The 18823-nt window shown below is 38.0% G+C and overlaps 1 protein-coding gene across 4 annotated transcripts in view; it reads left to right on the forward strand.

Annotated features, from left to right (window-relative positions):
* Positions 1–2762: 2762 nt before the first annotated feature.
* SPOCK3 (SPARC (osteonectin), cwcv and kazal like domains proteoglycan 3) overlaps positions 2763–18823 on the forward strand; it is a 670557-nt gene continuing 654496 nt past the window's right edge. For 3 of the 4 annotated variants that reach the window (XM_008992482.5, XM_078366313.1, XM_078366314.1), the window contains exons 1-2: positions 2970–3053; positions 3470–3652. In XM_008992482.5, the coding sequence (XP_008990730.1) occupies positions 3470–3652 (183 nt within the window). In that variant the 5' untranslated portion in view covers positions 2970–3053. Of the gene's footprint in view, positions 2850–2969; positions 3054–3469; positions 3653–18823 lie in introns of those variants that run through there. The other variant, XM_054252809.2, reaches the window with a different exon arrangement.

The raw sequence follows: 18823 nt of genomic DNA on the forward strand, positions 1-18823 counted from the left end.
TAGAGAAAGAAAGGGACAACTAAACAAATATGAAGGCAAAGTTCAATCTAGCAGTGGCACCAGTACTGGCTTTTCATATCTAAACTTTGATTCTGCATGAGGTGGCTGAGTGACACAAAGGGGCTGGGAATTTGAAGACCTGTGCCCTGCTGTGAGTTCCAATTTTGTAAACCATGATCAGAAAAATAAAATCAAGTCCTGGCCATGGACCCAGTGTCTCACTCTACCTATCTCCAATGCTGCACCCTGCTTTCTGCTTTTATGGCTTCTCCAGTTTCTTAAACTGGCTCTCCATCAAACTGAGAAGTACTCAGTGAAGTATTTCCTGTCTACTCACCTCCGTTGACTTGCAAAGTTCCTGACTACTCTTCCAATATCTTACCTCCCACCTAATCCTCTTTCCTTATTTTTCCCTGCTGTGTTTTGCTCTCAGCAAGCTTTCAGTGAATCCCCACTAAGGTGATAACTGATAACCACAAGTGTTAACTGAAGTGTGAATTCCCCTAGGATTATTTAAACCTTGAAAGCAGGCTGTTTGAGGACCCAAATGTTGATGTATAGAGAAACTGACAGAAAGCTTTCCCTGTGATTAATAACATCACAACGTCACACCTATTACACTTTGACTCTCACTACCAAGGTGCCTAGTGACTTAACCTAGAAGATGACAGTGGCTTAAAAAGAGAAGCTTAAGGAGCTGTAGAAGCATGAGCATGACTGAACCACACCAGGCCAACAAAAACACACTGTAGACAGGTGCACTCTGCCTCTTTCCACTTTAGAATTTTAAACTTGCAGTTTGCTGGTGAATCCTACTCTATCATCAGACATGGAGTTTAAGACCCTATCAAAGCCTTTTCTCCCAAGATGCATTCAACTGTCATTATTTGTTTTTCAACAAATTTCACAACTTGGTGAAGTCCCTGTGGAGATGCAGTATGGGAAGCTGCCAGTGAAAGTCAGATGTGAAAACAAGCTATGAATATTAGAGAGTCAGCCACAAAATAGATGTACTGGGGGGGGGGGCGGGGAAGGGATGTGGTATTAACATATGTGCTTCCAAAAATCTAAAGGTGACCATGTTGGGCTTAGATGGTCGCAATTACTGAGCTAAAATGTATGGCAGATGCTGAAGGGGATGAGTGTTTGAGGATCATTCCTCAGCAAATATTTTCTAGCTAATAGCGACTTTTTTAAAGGTAAGTTACAAAGGTTTGAAGGTCATTTTTACTTTTAAAATTATTGACTTCTGCCGCATTTCAGTTTCTCATAAGAAGCAATTTCTGTGCTTCCCCTATTAGATTTCAATTTAGAAATAATGAGGTTATAAACCATAATGAGATATTAAGAAGAAAGTATTCCAAATTCTGAGGTAGAGAGCTAAGGGTGAGAGTGTGGGAGGTGAAAGGACCAGGGGGTCAGAAAACGGTGATAGTGGAGGATGGACCACCACTACTACTGTCTTAATAAATGTAGTAAACAAGAATTTAAATATGGCAACTTCAAGGCCACGACCCTCTGTGGATAGGCTAAAATAAATATCTTTGAAGAATTAGCATACATCTACATTCTTAGAGTTTTCTGACATTTGTTTGTGTCAATCAGGGCTCCCATGAATTGCAATAGTAAGTTCTGTGCTTTTTCTCCATTCATCACAGTAGAAATGGGGGCAATTGAGGAAAGTATCTTTTTTTCTAAGTTAAAAATAGTAATTTCTTTCCTATGCAAATATTACATGCATATTTCCTACCATACGTATTATATGTTCATTTGGAAATATTACATTAAAAATAGAAATTAATATTAATCATTGTACAGTAAATACTGTATCACTGTATCAATCTAGTCTAAATTTCTAGTAGCCTCCAAACACTAAAGTGTACTGCTACTATTCAAATATCTTCTTAAGTTTTGGAGGCTACTAGAAATTTTCAAAGGTCATAACTTTGGGAGATGTAGTTTTGGCTGAAATCTTTAATAATTCAAATAGTGATACAGAACATTATCGCAGTCTATTGGCTTGCAGACATTTGTTGATTTACGTGAAATATTCACGTCCCCTAAATCCTCTAAATATGAGAGGTTCTCTGTATCAGATTCTCTCTACAGGGGGCTAAACACTGATTTCCTCCCAGTTTATTTAGAGCACGTCGAAAAGACATGGAAAGCCAATATTTTGTCATAAATGAACAATGGAATACAGAACTGGTGTTCGGGCTTCCAAACTCTCTTCTGGTTTTGCAGGAAGGAGACAGTAGGCTTTAAAAGTTTCTGATTGTAAAGTGCAGTTGCCAGGGAGTTTTTATAAAGGGAAAAATACAGATAGAGTATGTGGGAGATACAGGTGTTCTTCAACGCCTTACCTGGTGATGCTTCTCTCTTTAAAAAATGAAAGAAAGAAAGAAAGAAAAAACAAAACAAGAAACTGCCACCTTTAACACGAAACTTCGCTTTCGGTAATAATCCGGAATTTCACACAAACTTTAAATTTTCTGAAATTAAAGAGTTCTCCCCAGACCTCCTGGGTATCCGGCGTTGCTGGAGGGCGGAGCTGGGTGCAGAAGGCCATCAGGGCTGGAAGCTCGGGGATTCGAGTCTGTGGACCCAGGAAGTTTTCCTCAGCTCTCCTTCCTCTTTCTCGCGCCGGCCTGTGCACCCGAGACTGTAGCAGAGCCGCCGCAAGAGGTGGCGCGCCGTGTTCCTCCCGGGCGCGGGGTGGGCGGGCGGCTCCCACGCGAGCCCCTCTCAGGAGGGGGAGGGGTGTAGAACGGGTCCAGATTCTCAGGCGCGCAGCCACCTCATCCTCAGGTTCCAGCCGAGCGTCCTGCCGCGGATCCCGCGCGAGGAAGGTGGGACGGGAGGGGGAGGAGGAGGAGGAGGGGGAGAAGGGGCGGGGGAAATGAGCGGAGCTCCGCGTGGGGCGGGGGGGCGCCGGGGAGGGAACGGAGTGGACGGCTTGACACAGCGGCGCGTGCGGCTCTGGAGCGCGGCGAGTTGGCAGAGCCAGGCTGCGCTTCCGCAGGAGCGGCGGGCACCGTGGGGCTCCCGACAAGGTGAGGTGCGGGGCAGTGGCGGGGCGCCCTGGCGGCGGGGCTGGGGCTGGAGCTGGGGCTCCGTTCTCACCCCATCACCCTCCTCCCGGGTCTCCTTCCTCACCCGTCGCCCTCCTCCCGGGGCTCCCTCCCCAACTAGCGCCCTCCTCCCGGGTCTCTGTCCTCACCCGCCGCCCTCCTCACCCCACCTCTTCTCGGGTCTTTCTCCTAACCCAGCGCCCTCCTCCCGGGTCTTCGACCTCACCAGCCGCCCTCCTCCCGGGTCTGCTGAGCGTGTGCGCGGGGCCGTGGGGGCACAGCCTGCAGGGAGGGACGCGCGGCCTCAGCCGGTCTCCCCCGCACCCCCGCGGCTCGCCCAGCTCCCCGGGCCCCGGCCTTGCCCCTCGCCGACGCTAACGCTCCCCGTGTCCCCCCAGATGCTGCGGGTCCCAGCAGTGCTGTGCGTGTGCGCCGCCGCCTGGTGCAGTCAGGCTCTGGCCGCCGCGGGGATCGCGGGCGGGGGGCGCTCGGACGGCGGCAATTTCCTGGATGACCAGCAGTGGCTCAGCACGGTCTCGCAGTACGACAAGGAAGCCGGGCGCTGGAACAAATTCCGAGACGTGAGTGCCGCTTGAGTGCGGGGGGGCGGTTCCGAGCACCGGGGAGGGGGCTCCGGGGCGCGCGGCGGGGGTGCTTCGCGGCTCGCGGCCTCTCCGGTCCGGCTGCCGGGCTGTATCTCGGAGGCGCCAGGCTCGGGTCTCAATGGGTCCCACCGGGTCCCGCCCCTCCTCCGCCCTTAGCTCGGGTCCCGCAGAGTCCCGCCGGGTCCCGCCTCCTCCTCCCGCCCCGAGTTCGGGTACCGCCAGCTCTCTCCTGGCCCTCCTTCCACAGAGGCTGAAAGCGCGGCGCTCCCTCCGCACTTCCCAGAGGCGTCGCCGACCCGGGTGCCAGTGCTCGGTGTCGCTGTGAAAGCCCCTGGGATCGATCCCTTCACTAATGATCCGTTAAGGAATTTGAGGGAAGGTTTCTAAAAGCCACGCGGGCGGTAGGGTGTGTGGCGGCCCCAGCTGGCGCTCGTTGAACTGCTCCCGATGACCTAAAGTGTCGGCCAGGTTTACACTTCGGTGTGACTTTAATCCACAGCACTTCGTAATGCACTTTAATTTCGCTTTATTCCAACATGGATCGGTGACCTGAGGTCTTCGGGGAGTGCGTGCGTGGGCGGGGGTCCGTGACAGCCATGAAGGGCTTAAACCTTAAACCCCCCGTCCCCCCCCGTGTTTTCACCACCGAGATTAAGGGGGAGCGAGGTTCAGACCCCCGAAGCCAGTCCTTATTTTCCTCACTTGATGTGAGCTGAGCCCTGTGAGAGCCGCCTACGTGGAAGCCTTGAACTCGGTGGTCCCAGGAAGAGGCCGCCCTGATGGTGGGTCCCCGTCCCCAGCCCAATTGGCCTGGAGCGGGACAGGTTCATAGGCACATGGCCAGTCCTTCACGTGACACTGAAGGTAATTTCTCGTGAAGTCCATCTGCAGTGCACTACCTGGAGATGATGGGTTAACTTCTGCCATCAGCTCTGACTTGGGCACCACTAGGGAAAATAAATCCGAGCCTAAGCGAGCTCCGTCCGGCCTCCCCTAACCCATTCTCTCAGACTCTCCAGGAGGTAGCTGACAGCCAAACCTAGCAGAGCGATTCCTGAAGAAACGCTCATGCTTACTTTAACATTTGCTGTAGCCAGTTGATTGGGAATATTTAATAGAGAACTTTGCCTACATACTTTATGAACAAAGCTTAAGCATCATTTTATTGATAAATAAATGCCCTTATAAAAGCATAACTTTTGCATCTTTAAGTTTATACTTATATTGAGTACAAGGAAAAAAGCAAGCAAGTGAGATATTCCTATACCTAAAGAGAATTGGTTTATCATGCCCTCATTTGGCAAAAACATATTGAACATTTTATAAGTATTTGAACAGTTTCATATTACGGCATTTCATTATCTAATGGCTGCTTGAAAATCTTTTAGAAATGAATTTTTGAAACCCCTTTCAACCATGGGATATGTCTAGCGGATACTGGTTGCATGCTGTTTTCTATTTGTTTTTTTCTTTTTGTTTGTTTCTTTGTTTAGCTCTGTTTGATAGTGATAAAATCAACTACAAAAGATTCCTCAGTGGGAGAATTGTAGGAGTACAATTATAATACCTTCACCAGGAGCGGAGATAAAAGCTTTCTTCTCTAAATTGTATTTTAAATTTTGAGTACTTTGTATTCTTACTTTATTCAAATTAGTTTATTGAATTATTGAGTGACTTGGATGGTTTGTGAATTTGTTTGATTTAAACTATTGAGACAAGCTGAGTTGTCTATATAGAACTAAATATGCTAAAATTTATGCAGTCAATTTCTGTAGAGACAGTATTCTATTGCTATATCATTTTCAGATATTCTTCTCTGATCTCAAGGAAAAAGTCCATCAAAATTGTACATACATTTTCAAAAGGATTTACTGATACATTGTAAGCAAATATTTGCTTTGAAGTATATGCAATACCTAAAAATATAATACTGATGTACTGGAAAAACTTTCATCAGGTTTGAGTATTACCATTTTAGTAAGACAGTTACATTTCTGTAAAGATGACTTCTGCAGGGCATGGAGCAGATAAACGCTATCATGTTTTACCCGTGAACCACCTGTTGCTTATTCTTAACATGATGAAATGTATGCTGACAGTGTGGTTTCTCAAATAATAACTCAGAGTGCATATTACAGAATCCTTATCTAAAGCTTCCATCCCACTGCTATTTATGCATATTCTTTCCCTTTTGGGGAATCATTAGCTTATTAATCTTTTCTGTAGCTTTCAGGATGTTATTTTTCAGTTCATTTGCAGCTGGAAGCACATGATGATAAGGCATTACTTGAAATAATACTCGACTGCATGAATCTACCTTTAAATGTTCTCCATGAGCTTTGTTATCTTAAATAATGGATTATGTACTCAGTTTATACGAGGGCAAAGAAACATGGAATTCTGAACCTCTTATTTGAGAAACAATTTAACATTTGTGTTTTTCCCCCATATTTTTGAGGTACATTTGTGCTTTTTTCTCCCATGTTATTTGTGAGGTACATTTGTGCTTTTTTTTCATATTAATTTATTTATTAAAAAAAAGCCTTGGGAAGCATCAGCATAATTGTTGCTGAGACTAATCCTTATGTTTTTTTCTTCCCAAGTGACTGTTTAACATAATCAGCATTGCTTTGCAAGTAACTCCTTAGTGAAAGTTTGAACTGTTCCTTCTTTTGAAATATATTTGAAAACTATCTGAAATAATTAAAAAATATAATTTATCATTATATTTAAATAGAATGATTTAAAAATGTTTCTTTTTGTATATTTTATATGTAATGTGTAAATATAATTTATTTATAAGAAGGTTTTAGGAACAAAGGGCATTGATGGAGTTACGTGAGAGTAGGTGAGCATGAGAACCTCTGTCATTGAGGCTCATTTTCTCAATTTCCCCAATATAAATGCCAGAGAAGTAATGACAGCAAAGACAAGCTTACAGTGAGAAAGCGTTAATGCGGAAGAAACCTCAAAGACTTTTGACTACTCTATGCTAGCAATGTCTGTTAAAGTTCATTACCTTTGTTGTCCTTTTGAAAAACCTTGAATATACCATGTTTAATGCTATAGATGTAAAGAGCTTTCACTGTTTTGAAAGTTATTAATTTATTTGGTTATTAGTATCAAAATTCTGATAGAGATTTTAATATCCATGTTTTAGGAAAAGATAAAAGTTTCACTTAATCTAAAGATACAGAAAAGTCAACACATTTAAACCTAAGTACAGTAGATAGAACCAGCATGCTTTACTTCGGTTATAATTATGTAATTTTTAAAAAATTGTACTTTAGGTTCTGGGGTACATGTGCAGATCAAGCAGGATTGTTGCATAGGTACACACATGGCAATGTGGCTTGCTGCCTCCATCCCCTATCACCTACATCTGGCATTTCTCCCCATGTTATCTCTCCCTGACCTCCCCCTATAACTCTTTCAACAATGGGATATATTCAGTAGATATACTGTAGTGATAAAATTAAGTATGCAAGATTCATCAGTGGGAAAATTGTGGGAATACCATTATCTTCTCCCAGAGCTGGAGTAAAGGATTCATTCATCCCATTCTTGTGACTATATTAGGAGAATTGGAAATCAGGATCATTATGAGCAAACTGAATTATTAGCTCAGGTGGCTTATGTATTGCATATTTTAAACATATTTTATAGTTTAATTAAACCATACCCTTTATCATGTAATAAATGAGTATGGAATTTGGAACCAATGAATTTATTAGTAATACACGGTATAATAATATTATTAAAATTATCTATTACTGATTTTACTGAAATACATGCAGTAATTAGGGATGACAAAGATAGAATATGAGAAGCCCTCAAATACTGCATTTTGGAACCAGAAAAAAGAGGAATGATGGCCATGCTATTTTTAAGTAAACTATATAATGAAAACAGGATTGTACTCTTTAATGGAAATTAAAATAGTTCTAGATTAAATTTGTTTTTCAATAAAAATACCTGGGGCCCATTTTGAACTTTTTGTTTTAAGGAATGTTTAGTGTTGTAAAAACCATAATCAACTTCAGTTTACATTTATTCCTTCAGTGATGTTTGATATCCTTCAGATATATTTAATACGATAATCAGGTTCTACAGTATAACTTTGCAAATTTAACCTTAATATGAGCTTAAGGACATTAGAATATTGGGAAAATATAAAATACAGGCTGACGTGTCTCGGAGCACTCGATATACGTTGACTTTTAAAAAATACTGATTTGGGGCCATTGAAGAGTAAGTAGAACATTATAATTTCTTTTTTCTTTTTATTCTCCTTTTTCATCTAAGGTGAGGTTCTTAAGTGTATGGATTATTTAAGAGATAATGGCTGATGGTGAGGGATATTTCCTGGCACTTAGTGGGCTACAGAGGAGTAAAGGTTCCCTAGGGTCTGTCAACTTCTACTGTTGTTAAAATGTAAATACAACAATTGGTTTCTATATCTATGCAAAATAAGGTATCCTATGGGTCTAGAGAACATGAAAATTCAAGCAATGAGAATCTTTAAGGAATGCTCTCTCAGTACATTTTTTAGGTTTATGATGTGCCCTGGTTGTATTTCTTGAGTCCCACTCATACCCTTACCATTGAAGGATCCTTTTTTCTGGCAAAAAGTTATGCTATTATACTTTTCAACAGCATGTATCAAAAATGAAATTAAACATTTATTAATAATTTGGATATATTTAACAAACTACAATTCTTTCTGTCCAAGAATGCTTTCTCAATAATGGATATCCAATTCTTATGAAAATGTACATTTTCAGTGTTTCTCACCATGGAGCAATATTTGTAACCTTGGTAATAATTACCTGTACTTCACTGTAGTTGAGAACACAGGCATTTCTTGGGAATTCTTCACAGTTAATTGCGTGCATTATTATGAGTGTTTTTCTCTCTTTTGCTTTTATGGTGATTGTGAGCACTGTGTTTAGTTCTTAAAAGCTTGTGAATATAGTGTATCTGTTTGCAGATAGAGCTGTTGAAGACTGTAGCACCCAGTAGTATTTTTATTGGACTATTATTCATATTGTTTAAATCATGGGGAGATTTAATCGAGAGAGGCACTTGACCTCCTAAGAGAAGCAATAGGCAACCTTTGACAATTCTGGGGCCAGTGAGTACAGCAGCAAAGAGTTAGGCTTGGCAGCATCCTGACTGTTGTTTCTGTCATCAGGATACCGCTTAAGCCATGATCATCGTATCAGTTCCACACCCGTTTATTAAACCTGCTACTGCAACCACTATCATGCTTACCAGTCAGGATTTAAGTTTGGTTTTGTCATCAGTTATCACATGATGAAGGAAGGCAGGTCAGAGAATGTCCATTCATCTGATTGTTTCTGGAGGGAATCTTAGCTCTAGCTGGTATCACATTATCAGACTCTGTCTGGAGCTATGAATTGATCACAGAACTTTAGCCCATTTTCCATGGGTTCATTTTAACAGAAATTAAAGAGCATAAAACAATACTTTTAACTCTCTGGCTCTCCTAACTTCCAGTGAATGATTAGAAAAGTGTAACTAAGTGTAAAACTGTAAGTAAGAGAAACAAATTACTCTGTGTATGTTATATATATTTATAAGTATTTATGTGTAGATTCATGTGTGAATGTATATCTGTTACGTATATGTATTATACGTGTGTATGTCAAGTTGATAACAGATTAATCAAAAAACAGAGGCAATTATATATTGTGCTATACTTTTTTTTGTATGCACCATAAATGTGTGTAGTTATTATATATAACATGTTGAGTAGAATGCCAATATCCATCTACCCACCCCCAAAATATTAAGACATGTTAAGTTTCCTTGTTTTTTGTTTTGTCCTGGTTAGGTTTTGTTCATCTTGTAACTTGAGAAGTTGATTTCATTTACTGTTACATGTGTGGACACAATGTACTTTTCTGTTTTTTACAGCTAGTCAGCTTGTTTGGCATTACATATTTAAACTTTTTAGCTAGATATACAAAAGGAACATCGTGTACTGCTATAAAGCATTTACTTTGCTGCTCTGACAGTAAGACTTTGGGGTTGGATGCTTTTAGATCTCATGATTGTGACTCAGAGTGACATTTTATGTTCTTATATAACTTTAGTTTTCATGATCTGGGTCATAATTTTATCTCATTTTTTGTACTTATTTTTAAAAGCTGACCTTTGGCTTCTATAAACACTATCCAAGTCCTGTAAGCTCCTGGAGTATTTATATGTCTTTTTTCATTTCTGAAAATCATCTTTTCTCCTCTTTCTGCCTCTTCTAGTTTATAGATTTGGACACTCCATTAGACTGTGAACTCCTTACAGCTACAGATTCTAGTCTCCATTCCTCTCCACAGTCCTATAATTCACCTGGCATTACCACAGAAATTGTCTCAGAGTTATCACTAGAAAATATTTACTAAATGAGGGAACATTATATTCAAAACACATTGCCAATTGAAACATCCTTACCTAAAGGTTTTTTAGAACTGTGTGGTCTTTCATTGGCCAATTCCATTTCTGATCACCGCAAGCCCAGTTTTGCAATTTAAATAAAAATTCAATTTTTATATAATGTAAAGTTATATGTATTAAACCACTTAAGTCCTACAGGTTCCGAAATGTGTCAAAATAGAAATGCCGTGTGCAAACTGTCATGGTCAGTTTCAGAATAGTCAACAGCAGATGACATTAGCGTGCATCACAGTGCTCCCTCTGCCAATTTGTCCAATTTTTTTTCCGTAGTTTCTCTTTGACAACATAATTCTGTCACTCCAATATCTTTAAATAGTTTTCCTGCCTAATAAGTAATATCAATCACTAGTATCTTCCCTTTCATCTTCAACTACTGAACTTCAATTAATGGTTGTATAGGTAAGTCCAGATACTTTACCAACAGTTCAGATTTATTTCTTTCATTTCCACCTCCCTCAGCTGCCACTGCATTGGTTAGAGAGAGATTCAGTTCCTGTAGAAAGAAGACCCTGGCCGGGCGCGGTGGCTCACGCCTGTAATCCCAGCACGTTGGGAGGCCGAGGCAGGTGGATCACAAGGTCAAGAGATCGAGAACATCCTGGTCAACATGGTGAAACCCCGTCTCTACTAAAAATACAAAAAATTAGCTGGGCACGGTGATGCATGCCTGTAATCCCAGGTACTCAGGAGGCTGAGGCAGGAGAATTGCCTGAACCCAGGAGGCGGAGGTTGTGGTGAGCCGAGATCGGGCCATTGCACTCCAGCCTGGGTAACAAGAGCAAAACTCCGTCTCAAAAAGAAAAAAAAAAAAAAAAAAAAAAAAAAGAAAGGAGACCCTGAATCAGAGTACCTGAGAAATGATAGAATTCTGCTGGCCAAACATGAGACCATCAAGAAGTGGGTGTCCAGCCTGGGCTTCATGGTGACTTCCTTAAGCAAGCTTCTCTATGAATGGCCATTTCCAATCTAACAGGAAGGGTTTAAGAGAAAATCTAGGACAATCACCTTGTCCCAAAATTGAACTGAAAGTGATCACACATGACGTCTACTTGTATCCCACAGGCCTGAACTTAGTTACATGTCAACACCTAGCTGCAAGGGACACAGGGAAATTTAATCTTTAATGGGAATGACTGACCCTTAAAGAAAGAAAGCAATACTCAGCACTAGGAGAAAATTTTGGTAACTGTGTTATCTGGTTATGCTCTTTCAGTCATCTCAATAGCTCTTGAAGATATTCACCCCTGTGTCCTCTGATGGGATTTTTTTTTAATCATTGTCTGTCCATTGTTTCCTTCCCTAATCAGTCTTTTGAATTCCATATTATCCCAGTATCCTCTTAGCCATGATGAACACGCTTGAGTAGTGCTGGTTGGGCAGAACTATGACACCTAGTACATAAGGTTCTAGGTGTAGGAGTTTGGTGATGAGTAGTAGTGTGCTAATTTCTAAGAGGAAATTTTGAAGGTCAAAAACCAAAGAAGAGTATCCAAAAAGTTATCATGTTAAGGAGAGCCTGAATCTACTGACCAATGCTATTTTCCTTTAGTGAAATCATTTAGCCTGTTTTCTGTGAAACTTTTTTTGAGCTGTAGGTCTTCGGTGGTAGGTCTGGAATTCCTGTGTTAAGGCATTTATGGTGATTGGTTGGAAAGAATCAGAATTTGCTTCTCACATCTCTTAGTTAAAGAACAGGATACTCTCCTGCTGCTGCTGGTGTATTTCCCTGATGCAGAAAAAGGAAGGTAATGAACACAAACAACATTTGGCTGAAATAATAGTAGAAGTGACACCCTTGCCAGGTTCATGTAGCTCTTAGGCTTGAAAGCAAAGAAAACAGTCTTTTTGGTTCTAGTATCTTTGGAACAGTTAGGAAATAAGAACTGCAGCAAATCAGATTTGCCAGAATTCCCATACAGCCTTTAATCTTTAGAATTTTTTTTTCTTGACATAGGAGATTGCTGGCAATTAGAATGCTTGTGCTCCTTAACTGAATCATAAGTAGAGATGGTGAATTGCTCTATTTGTCTATCAGGTTTTGTTTTTTTGGAGAAATCCTTGATTTTTTTCCTTCTTCCTACTTGATAAATAAAAACTTCCATATTTATTTATTATTTTTATACATATTCATGGTATGATTATATTACAAGGGATGATTATATAATTTTGCTTAATATTTTATTACACACAAATTAATAGTAATAATATAATTTACAGATATATAAGGTAAAAAGGTAGGTAAAAAATCTTCATACAGTTATTTTTCCCTTGCAGTCATGTCGTTTCTCCCAAAGGATTGCTGCTTTCCCTAATATTCTTCAACCAGAAGTCATTGGGCCTTCAGTTTTCTGCTCACAAGCTGATTCCTTTATCAAGGAAATAATGGTCTGAATCAGAAATATTGTGTCCCACCTCCAAATATATATTGCAGATTTTTCGATTTAGAATTTAAGAATAATGATCTAATAAAATTTTTTATTTGATCCTTCGGAAATATCATCATTAAATTTCATTAGTTCATTCATTGGTTTTAAAAGCATCATGTTGAATAAATAATAATCTTAAGAATCTGTGTGAGGTAGATTTTTTCATTTTTGTATGTGGCTTGTATGCTTTGAATACTTTTAAGCCATATTATCACTCTTATTGTCAAACAGATAATTAAGTTCAATATTCTGTTTTCATAACTGATTAGGAAAGTTATTGATTATTTAAATTATGCTATTTCAATATAGAAAATAAAGTTTAAGTACCATTTTATTGCAGCAGTCTGTAATTATATTATTTTTTTGTTAGGTTTGAACATTTGGTAGCTTGGTTAACTACTAACATAATTTAGAAAGGGCACTAACATTTGGTATACATAGCTATTTTATACACACAATCAAATAGCAAGTGACATATACAAAAAGTGCTTCTTTTTCCACAGCATTCACTTAAGCTTTTTATATTGATTTAGGAATGAAATATATACTAATATTTCTATTTTCAGATTATTATAGAATTTCATCAGTAAAATCATACCACATCCTTATTTATCTATGTTTTTGAATATACAAGGAAGAAATAAAGTCGATTTTAACTTTTCCATACTATTTTATCATGGATTCCTCTTTTTGCCTTATTTTATTGTCTGAAAATTCCGACTAAGTATGACAATTATGTCTAAATACAATGTCGTTGTAGTGCGCTAAACATGTGTATAGTAAGCAAGATGCCAAAAATGGAACAATATGTGTTGGAAAACTGGTCTCAGAATGTATAAGGTAAATACAACTTTATTAGTTATTTGCCTGAAAATAATTAAAAGATTTTAATTTAATTAATGGCTGTTTTTCTAACCAGATTACTTTGAAAAACAAGCTAAATGCATAAAAGATCTGTATTTTATGTGTGGATGGGAACTCAAAGTTTGACTTATTTTGGCTATAAAGGATGATGATGATAGAATGCACTCATCCAAAATATTAAATGAGGTAAGTACTAAAAATTTAATAATAAAAATATAATGACAGGGTCCTTCTGGTCTAGAAATTGATAATAATATAATAATAACAAGCTCTTTTATATGGCATATTACATGCAAGTATTATAAGTTCACTTTTAATTTTAATTTTTTAGGGATAGGGTCTGGCTATATTGTCCAAGCTGGCCTTGAACTCCTAGAGCTCAAGTGATTCTCCTCCCTTGGCTTCCCCAAGTTCTGGGATTACAGATGTGATCCACTGTGCCTGACCAGAAAATGTATTGATTAGTAACATCCCTGTAAGGAATGTGCAACTTTTAATCCATTGTGTAGCTGAGAAAACTCAGGGCCAAGATCACACAGATAGTAAATATGGTCAGGGCCCTCCCTCGAGTAATAGAATTTTGACTCCAGAAACTTTGTCGTTAAACATAGGAGAGTAATACTTCTTCATCTGTTAATGCTGTTTGGAGTATCTGTTATATGCTACACACTTTAAATATGTTGTCCCACTTAGTATAATCTCTCTCTATATATAATTTTATTATTTACATGTTATTAAATTATATTATTCATTGTATATAATTATATATATAATTTTTAATTGTAAAAAGCACATAATATAAAATTTTAAATTGTGGTAAAAAACACTTGACATAAAATTTACCATATAGCAATTTTTAAGTCTGTAATTCAGTAGTATCAAATATATTCACATTGTTTTGTGACCAATCTCCAGAATGTTTTCATTTTGGAACTGAAACTTTATACTTATTTAACCACATCCCATTTCACCCTTTTCAGCCGCTGGGAAAAACCATCCTACTTTTTGTTTCTACGAACGTCACTAATTTAGATTTGTAAGTGGAACAATTGTATTTGTTTGTTTGTGACTGGCTTTTGTTAGTTAGCCTAATGTCCTCAAGTTTCATCCATGTTGTAGCATGTGACAGGGTTTCCTTTTTCTTAAAGATCAAACAGTATTCTATTATTTGTATATTCCACATTTACCCACTTATTTGTCAATAAATACCTTGGGTTACTTCTACCTTTTTGCTATTGCAAATAATTCTGCTATGAACATAGGTATGCAAATATTTCTTCAACATCATTCTTTCAGTTCTTTGGATATATACTCAGAAATGGATCATATAGTATTCTATTTTTAATTTGTTTTTAGGAACTGTCATACTGTTTCCCATGGTGGTTATGCTGTTACAGTCCCACTCACAATGAATAAAGGTTCCAGTTTCTTCACACCCTTGCTAACACTTGTTAATTTACGTTTTGTTGTTGTTGTTCTTGGTAGCATTCTGAATGGATGTGAGCTGATTTCATGGTTTTGATTTGCATTCCCCTAATGATTAGTAATATTAAGCATATCTTTGTATACTGTTAGCTACTTATATATCATTTCTGAAGAAATGTCTATTCAGGTCCTTTGCCCATTTTTAATTGGATTACATTTTTTTTTTCTTTTTTGGAAAGTCTTTTAATCAAAAAAGTAGAGATTAGTAATCTTCTTACACAAATAATGTAACTCAGTATCACCAAGCTTAATCAACCTGCTCAAAATCAGTGGAGTATGAAATGATTTTTCAACTTTAAAGACCACAGGTTGTTTGTTTGTTTAATTAACAGTTGACCACTTTAAATCAGTTATTACAGACAGCTCAAATTGGTTTTTTTGTTGTTTTAATTATTTTATTTATTTATTTTTTAAGAGTCAGAGATTTAGCAGATATGCAGGGATAGCATTAGGAAAAATACCTAATGTAGATGACGAGTTGATGGATGCAACAAACCACCATAACACCTGTATACCTATGTAACAAACCTGCACATTCAAGTGTACCTCAGAACTTAAAGTATAATAATAATAATAATAATAATAATAATAGTCCACTATTTGCTCTGTTGCCCAGGTTTTAGTACAATGGTGCCATCATAGCTCTCTGCAGTCTGGAACTCCTGGGCTCAAGTGATCCTTCCACCATAACTTCTCAAGTAGCTTGGACTACAGGCATGTGCCACCATGTGTGGCTATTTTTTTTTTTAAATTTTTTAGAGACTGGGGTTTCACTTTGTTGCATAGGCGTGTCTTGAACTCCTACGGTCAAGGCATCCTCCCCACTCACCTCCCCGAATGTTGGGATTACAAACGTTGCACATTGTTTCTGGCTTGGTTTTCTATCTTTTGACTTACAGTTAGTCTTTTTAACCAAGGAAGTGATTAAGATTTGTAATTTGTATAAGAATGTGTTGTTCTTTATACAGAATCACTATGATCTTGCTATAATTCAATCACTGTATCTTGAAGCTGTAGTAGGAAACTTCTAGTTGCCTGTCCTTCATTAGTCTTACAAATGTCAGTAGCTTCAAATCACATGCTGTTCAAATAGTAATGTTTATCCCTATAGAGATATTATATTTGACCACAGCATATTACTGGCATTTTTATTACCGACCTTTTTTGATGTCACAGTACAGGTCTGAATATTTTATGTGGTCAGAAATAGCTGTTAAAAGAAATACTAGGCCGGATGGGATGGCTCACGCCTATAATTCCAGAACTTTAGGAGGCCAAGGTGGGAGGATGACCTGCTGCCAGGAGTTTGAGACCAGCCTGGGCAAGAAAAACCAGACCTCCTATCTGCAAAATTTTAAAAAAGAAAAAAAAAATGGTGGGTGTTAGTGGTACATGCCTGTGGTCCCAGCTACTTGAAAAGCTGAGGTGGGAGGATTGCTTGACCCAGGAAGTTCAGGCTGCAGTAAGCCGTGATCATACCAGTGCACTACAACTTGGATGGCAGAGTGAGATCCTGTCTCAAAAAAAAAATTTTTTTTCTTACAGCTGCTGTTGTTTGTCTTGTAAGTTTACTTAACATCTTTGGAAGCTGTTTTTTTAAAGTGTTACTATGCCTAATTTTTAATTTCTAGAGTTGTGTCCCCACCCTGCCTTGTTTTTGGCTGAAGAGACATTAACTTCCTACTATTATCAAATTAGGTAAAACGGAAATGAAAAATGAATTATTTTTTAAAATTAAAATTTAGGAGTTCACAACTTGTTATATATAATCAACACATACAATATAATTGTAACCATTGTTGAATGAGTTCTAAGAAAACTTACCAATCTCTGTCCTAGTAAGAAACGTAGTTTTCTGTTTTCCATGTTGAATATCAAAGAGAGATTTAATGTTATTGACTTAAAAATGAAATCTTTCAATATATAAGATAGATTGGAATATATGTAAGTTTTTAAGAATATTTTGTTTACATATATTTTGGAGTCCTTTATATCTAGAATTTCATTTAAGATATTATGAACAATAACACTGAACATGGATTCTATTTTGGAGTTTTTTTAGCAAAATACAAAAAGCAAAATTAATCTGCTACACTGAAGAAAATATAGAATAAATTAAAATTCGGTAATTTCTATAATTTATTTTTAAGTTACAGAGAACATAATGCTAAATTTCATACTAAGTATGTGAACTAAATTGTTATATGGAATATTCTCTGATGAAAATTAAATCTTTCAGTCAACTAGAAATCTTTGAGTGTTTCAGATAATTCTGTGAGTTCTTTATTCTTAGCATAAGTAAAAATCTCATTTAGCAGGAATGAGAGAGGAACCAAAAATGCTACAACTTAATCTAATTGTCTTCTGAGTTATAAAACATTGTAGGCCATTGTGTGCCTGAATACTGCTAAAATATTAGATATAGTTCCTAAAAATAGGAATTCGATAGTCCCTTAATCACAGCTCAGTTTTACTCTTCTATCACCAGGCTACGTTGTGACTTTCAAAATATTTACATAGGGTGCTATAGGCAGTATACTGTGAAATATGAGTTTGTTAATTGCCTTAGCACATGGTATTAGCATCTGCTGAGAATCAGTTTTAGAATATCAGGATAATATTTATAGCCTTTCATGGCATACAGTATAGTGTGAAATTATAGGCAACCTGCTAGTCTTCCAGTAAGGCTGCCTAAGGTGCCCTTGGCAACATCTGATATTCTCCTCAGATGTCCCTGAGGCAGTCAGATTCATCTAAAATGAACATTCCCTGAGGCAGAACTTTTCTAGAACATTGTATCAACAGCATTAACCTAGTATTACCTAAGACATTTTTCCTTGACATAAAATATATTTTTTTGAAGTTGAGATGTTATACACTTGATAGTTTTAAAGAACTATTGTGCTTACTGAAACTGTGAGTTAAAGGCACACTCCATACTGATAACTAAGGAAGTGCTAGTTTGAAAGCTGTGAAATTTGAAAGTAACACAAGGCAAAGCGATATTTGTACATAGACCACAGGTTTAGTATATTACCCTTGGAATTTCTTATTACGTATATTAACTTTCTTTGCTAATGTTATTGTCATTTAAAATTGTTTATTTCAGAATTAAAATATTTTTTGTCTTTAATCTACATATTTTTCTAGATAAAAACTTTTAAAAATGGGAAAGTTGTCTATGGGGAATGACATGTTTGACTCAAATAACAAATTAGTAGTCAAGATAGGAAAAAGAATATCCCACATTATTTTTTTAAGGAATATATTAAAAAAATTAAATGTATGCCATGAAACAAGTTTGGAATACGATTGAGAACCATAGGCAGTTTTTAGGTCAGTGAATGAGATCTGGACATTTAATTTTAAAGCTGTGTGGTTTGCTCTGAGTAGCTGAAAGCCACCTGGCTTTGCTACAAAAAGTCTTATGTTTATTCTTGGAAGGAGTATCTCTTTATTGAATGTGCTGTTTGCTCTGATGTGTGGATTCTAGAGGAAGCTTGGCATTTCCCTCAAAGATGACAAAAGCACTCCTGGGGCCCGTTGCTACTCCTGGAGCTAGGATCAGAATTCAAGTAAAACGTCAACACATCATCTGAGGCCAAGTTAATGTTCACTTGGGATCTCAGACACTTCTTTTGCTAATAATGCAGGATCATTTTTGAGCTAAGGGCAGTTCCCTGACTTCTGATTGTTCAGCCTATGTGCTCCTGAATTGCTTTTAAGTGCTATTCAGAAATACTCCATCTTAGAAACATAAGTAAGATATTTGTGAACAGTAGTTCTTTTTTATTTTGAGACAGAGTCGCTCTTGCTACCCAGGCTGGAGTGCAATGGCGCAATGTCGGCTCACCGAAACCTCCGCCTCCTGGGTTCAGGCAATTCTCCTGCCTCA

Source organism: Callithrix jacchus, chromosome 3 (assembly GCF_049354715.1).
Source record: "Callithrix jacchus isolate 240 chromosome 3, calJac240_pri, whole genome shotgun sequence".
NCBI lineage: Eukaryota > Metazoa > Chordata > Mammalia > Primates > Cebidae > Callithrix > Callithrix jacchus.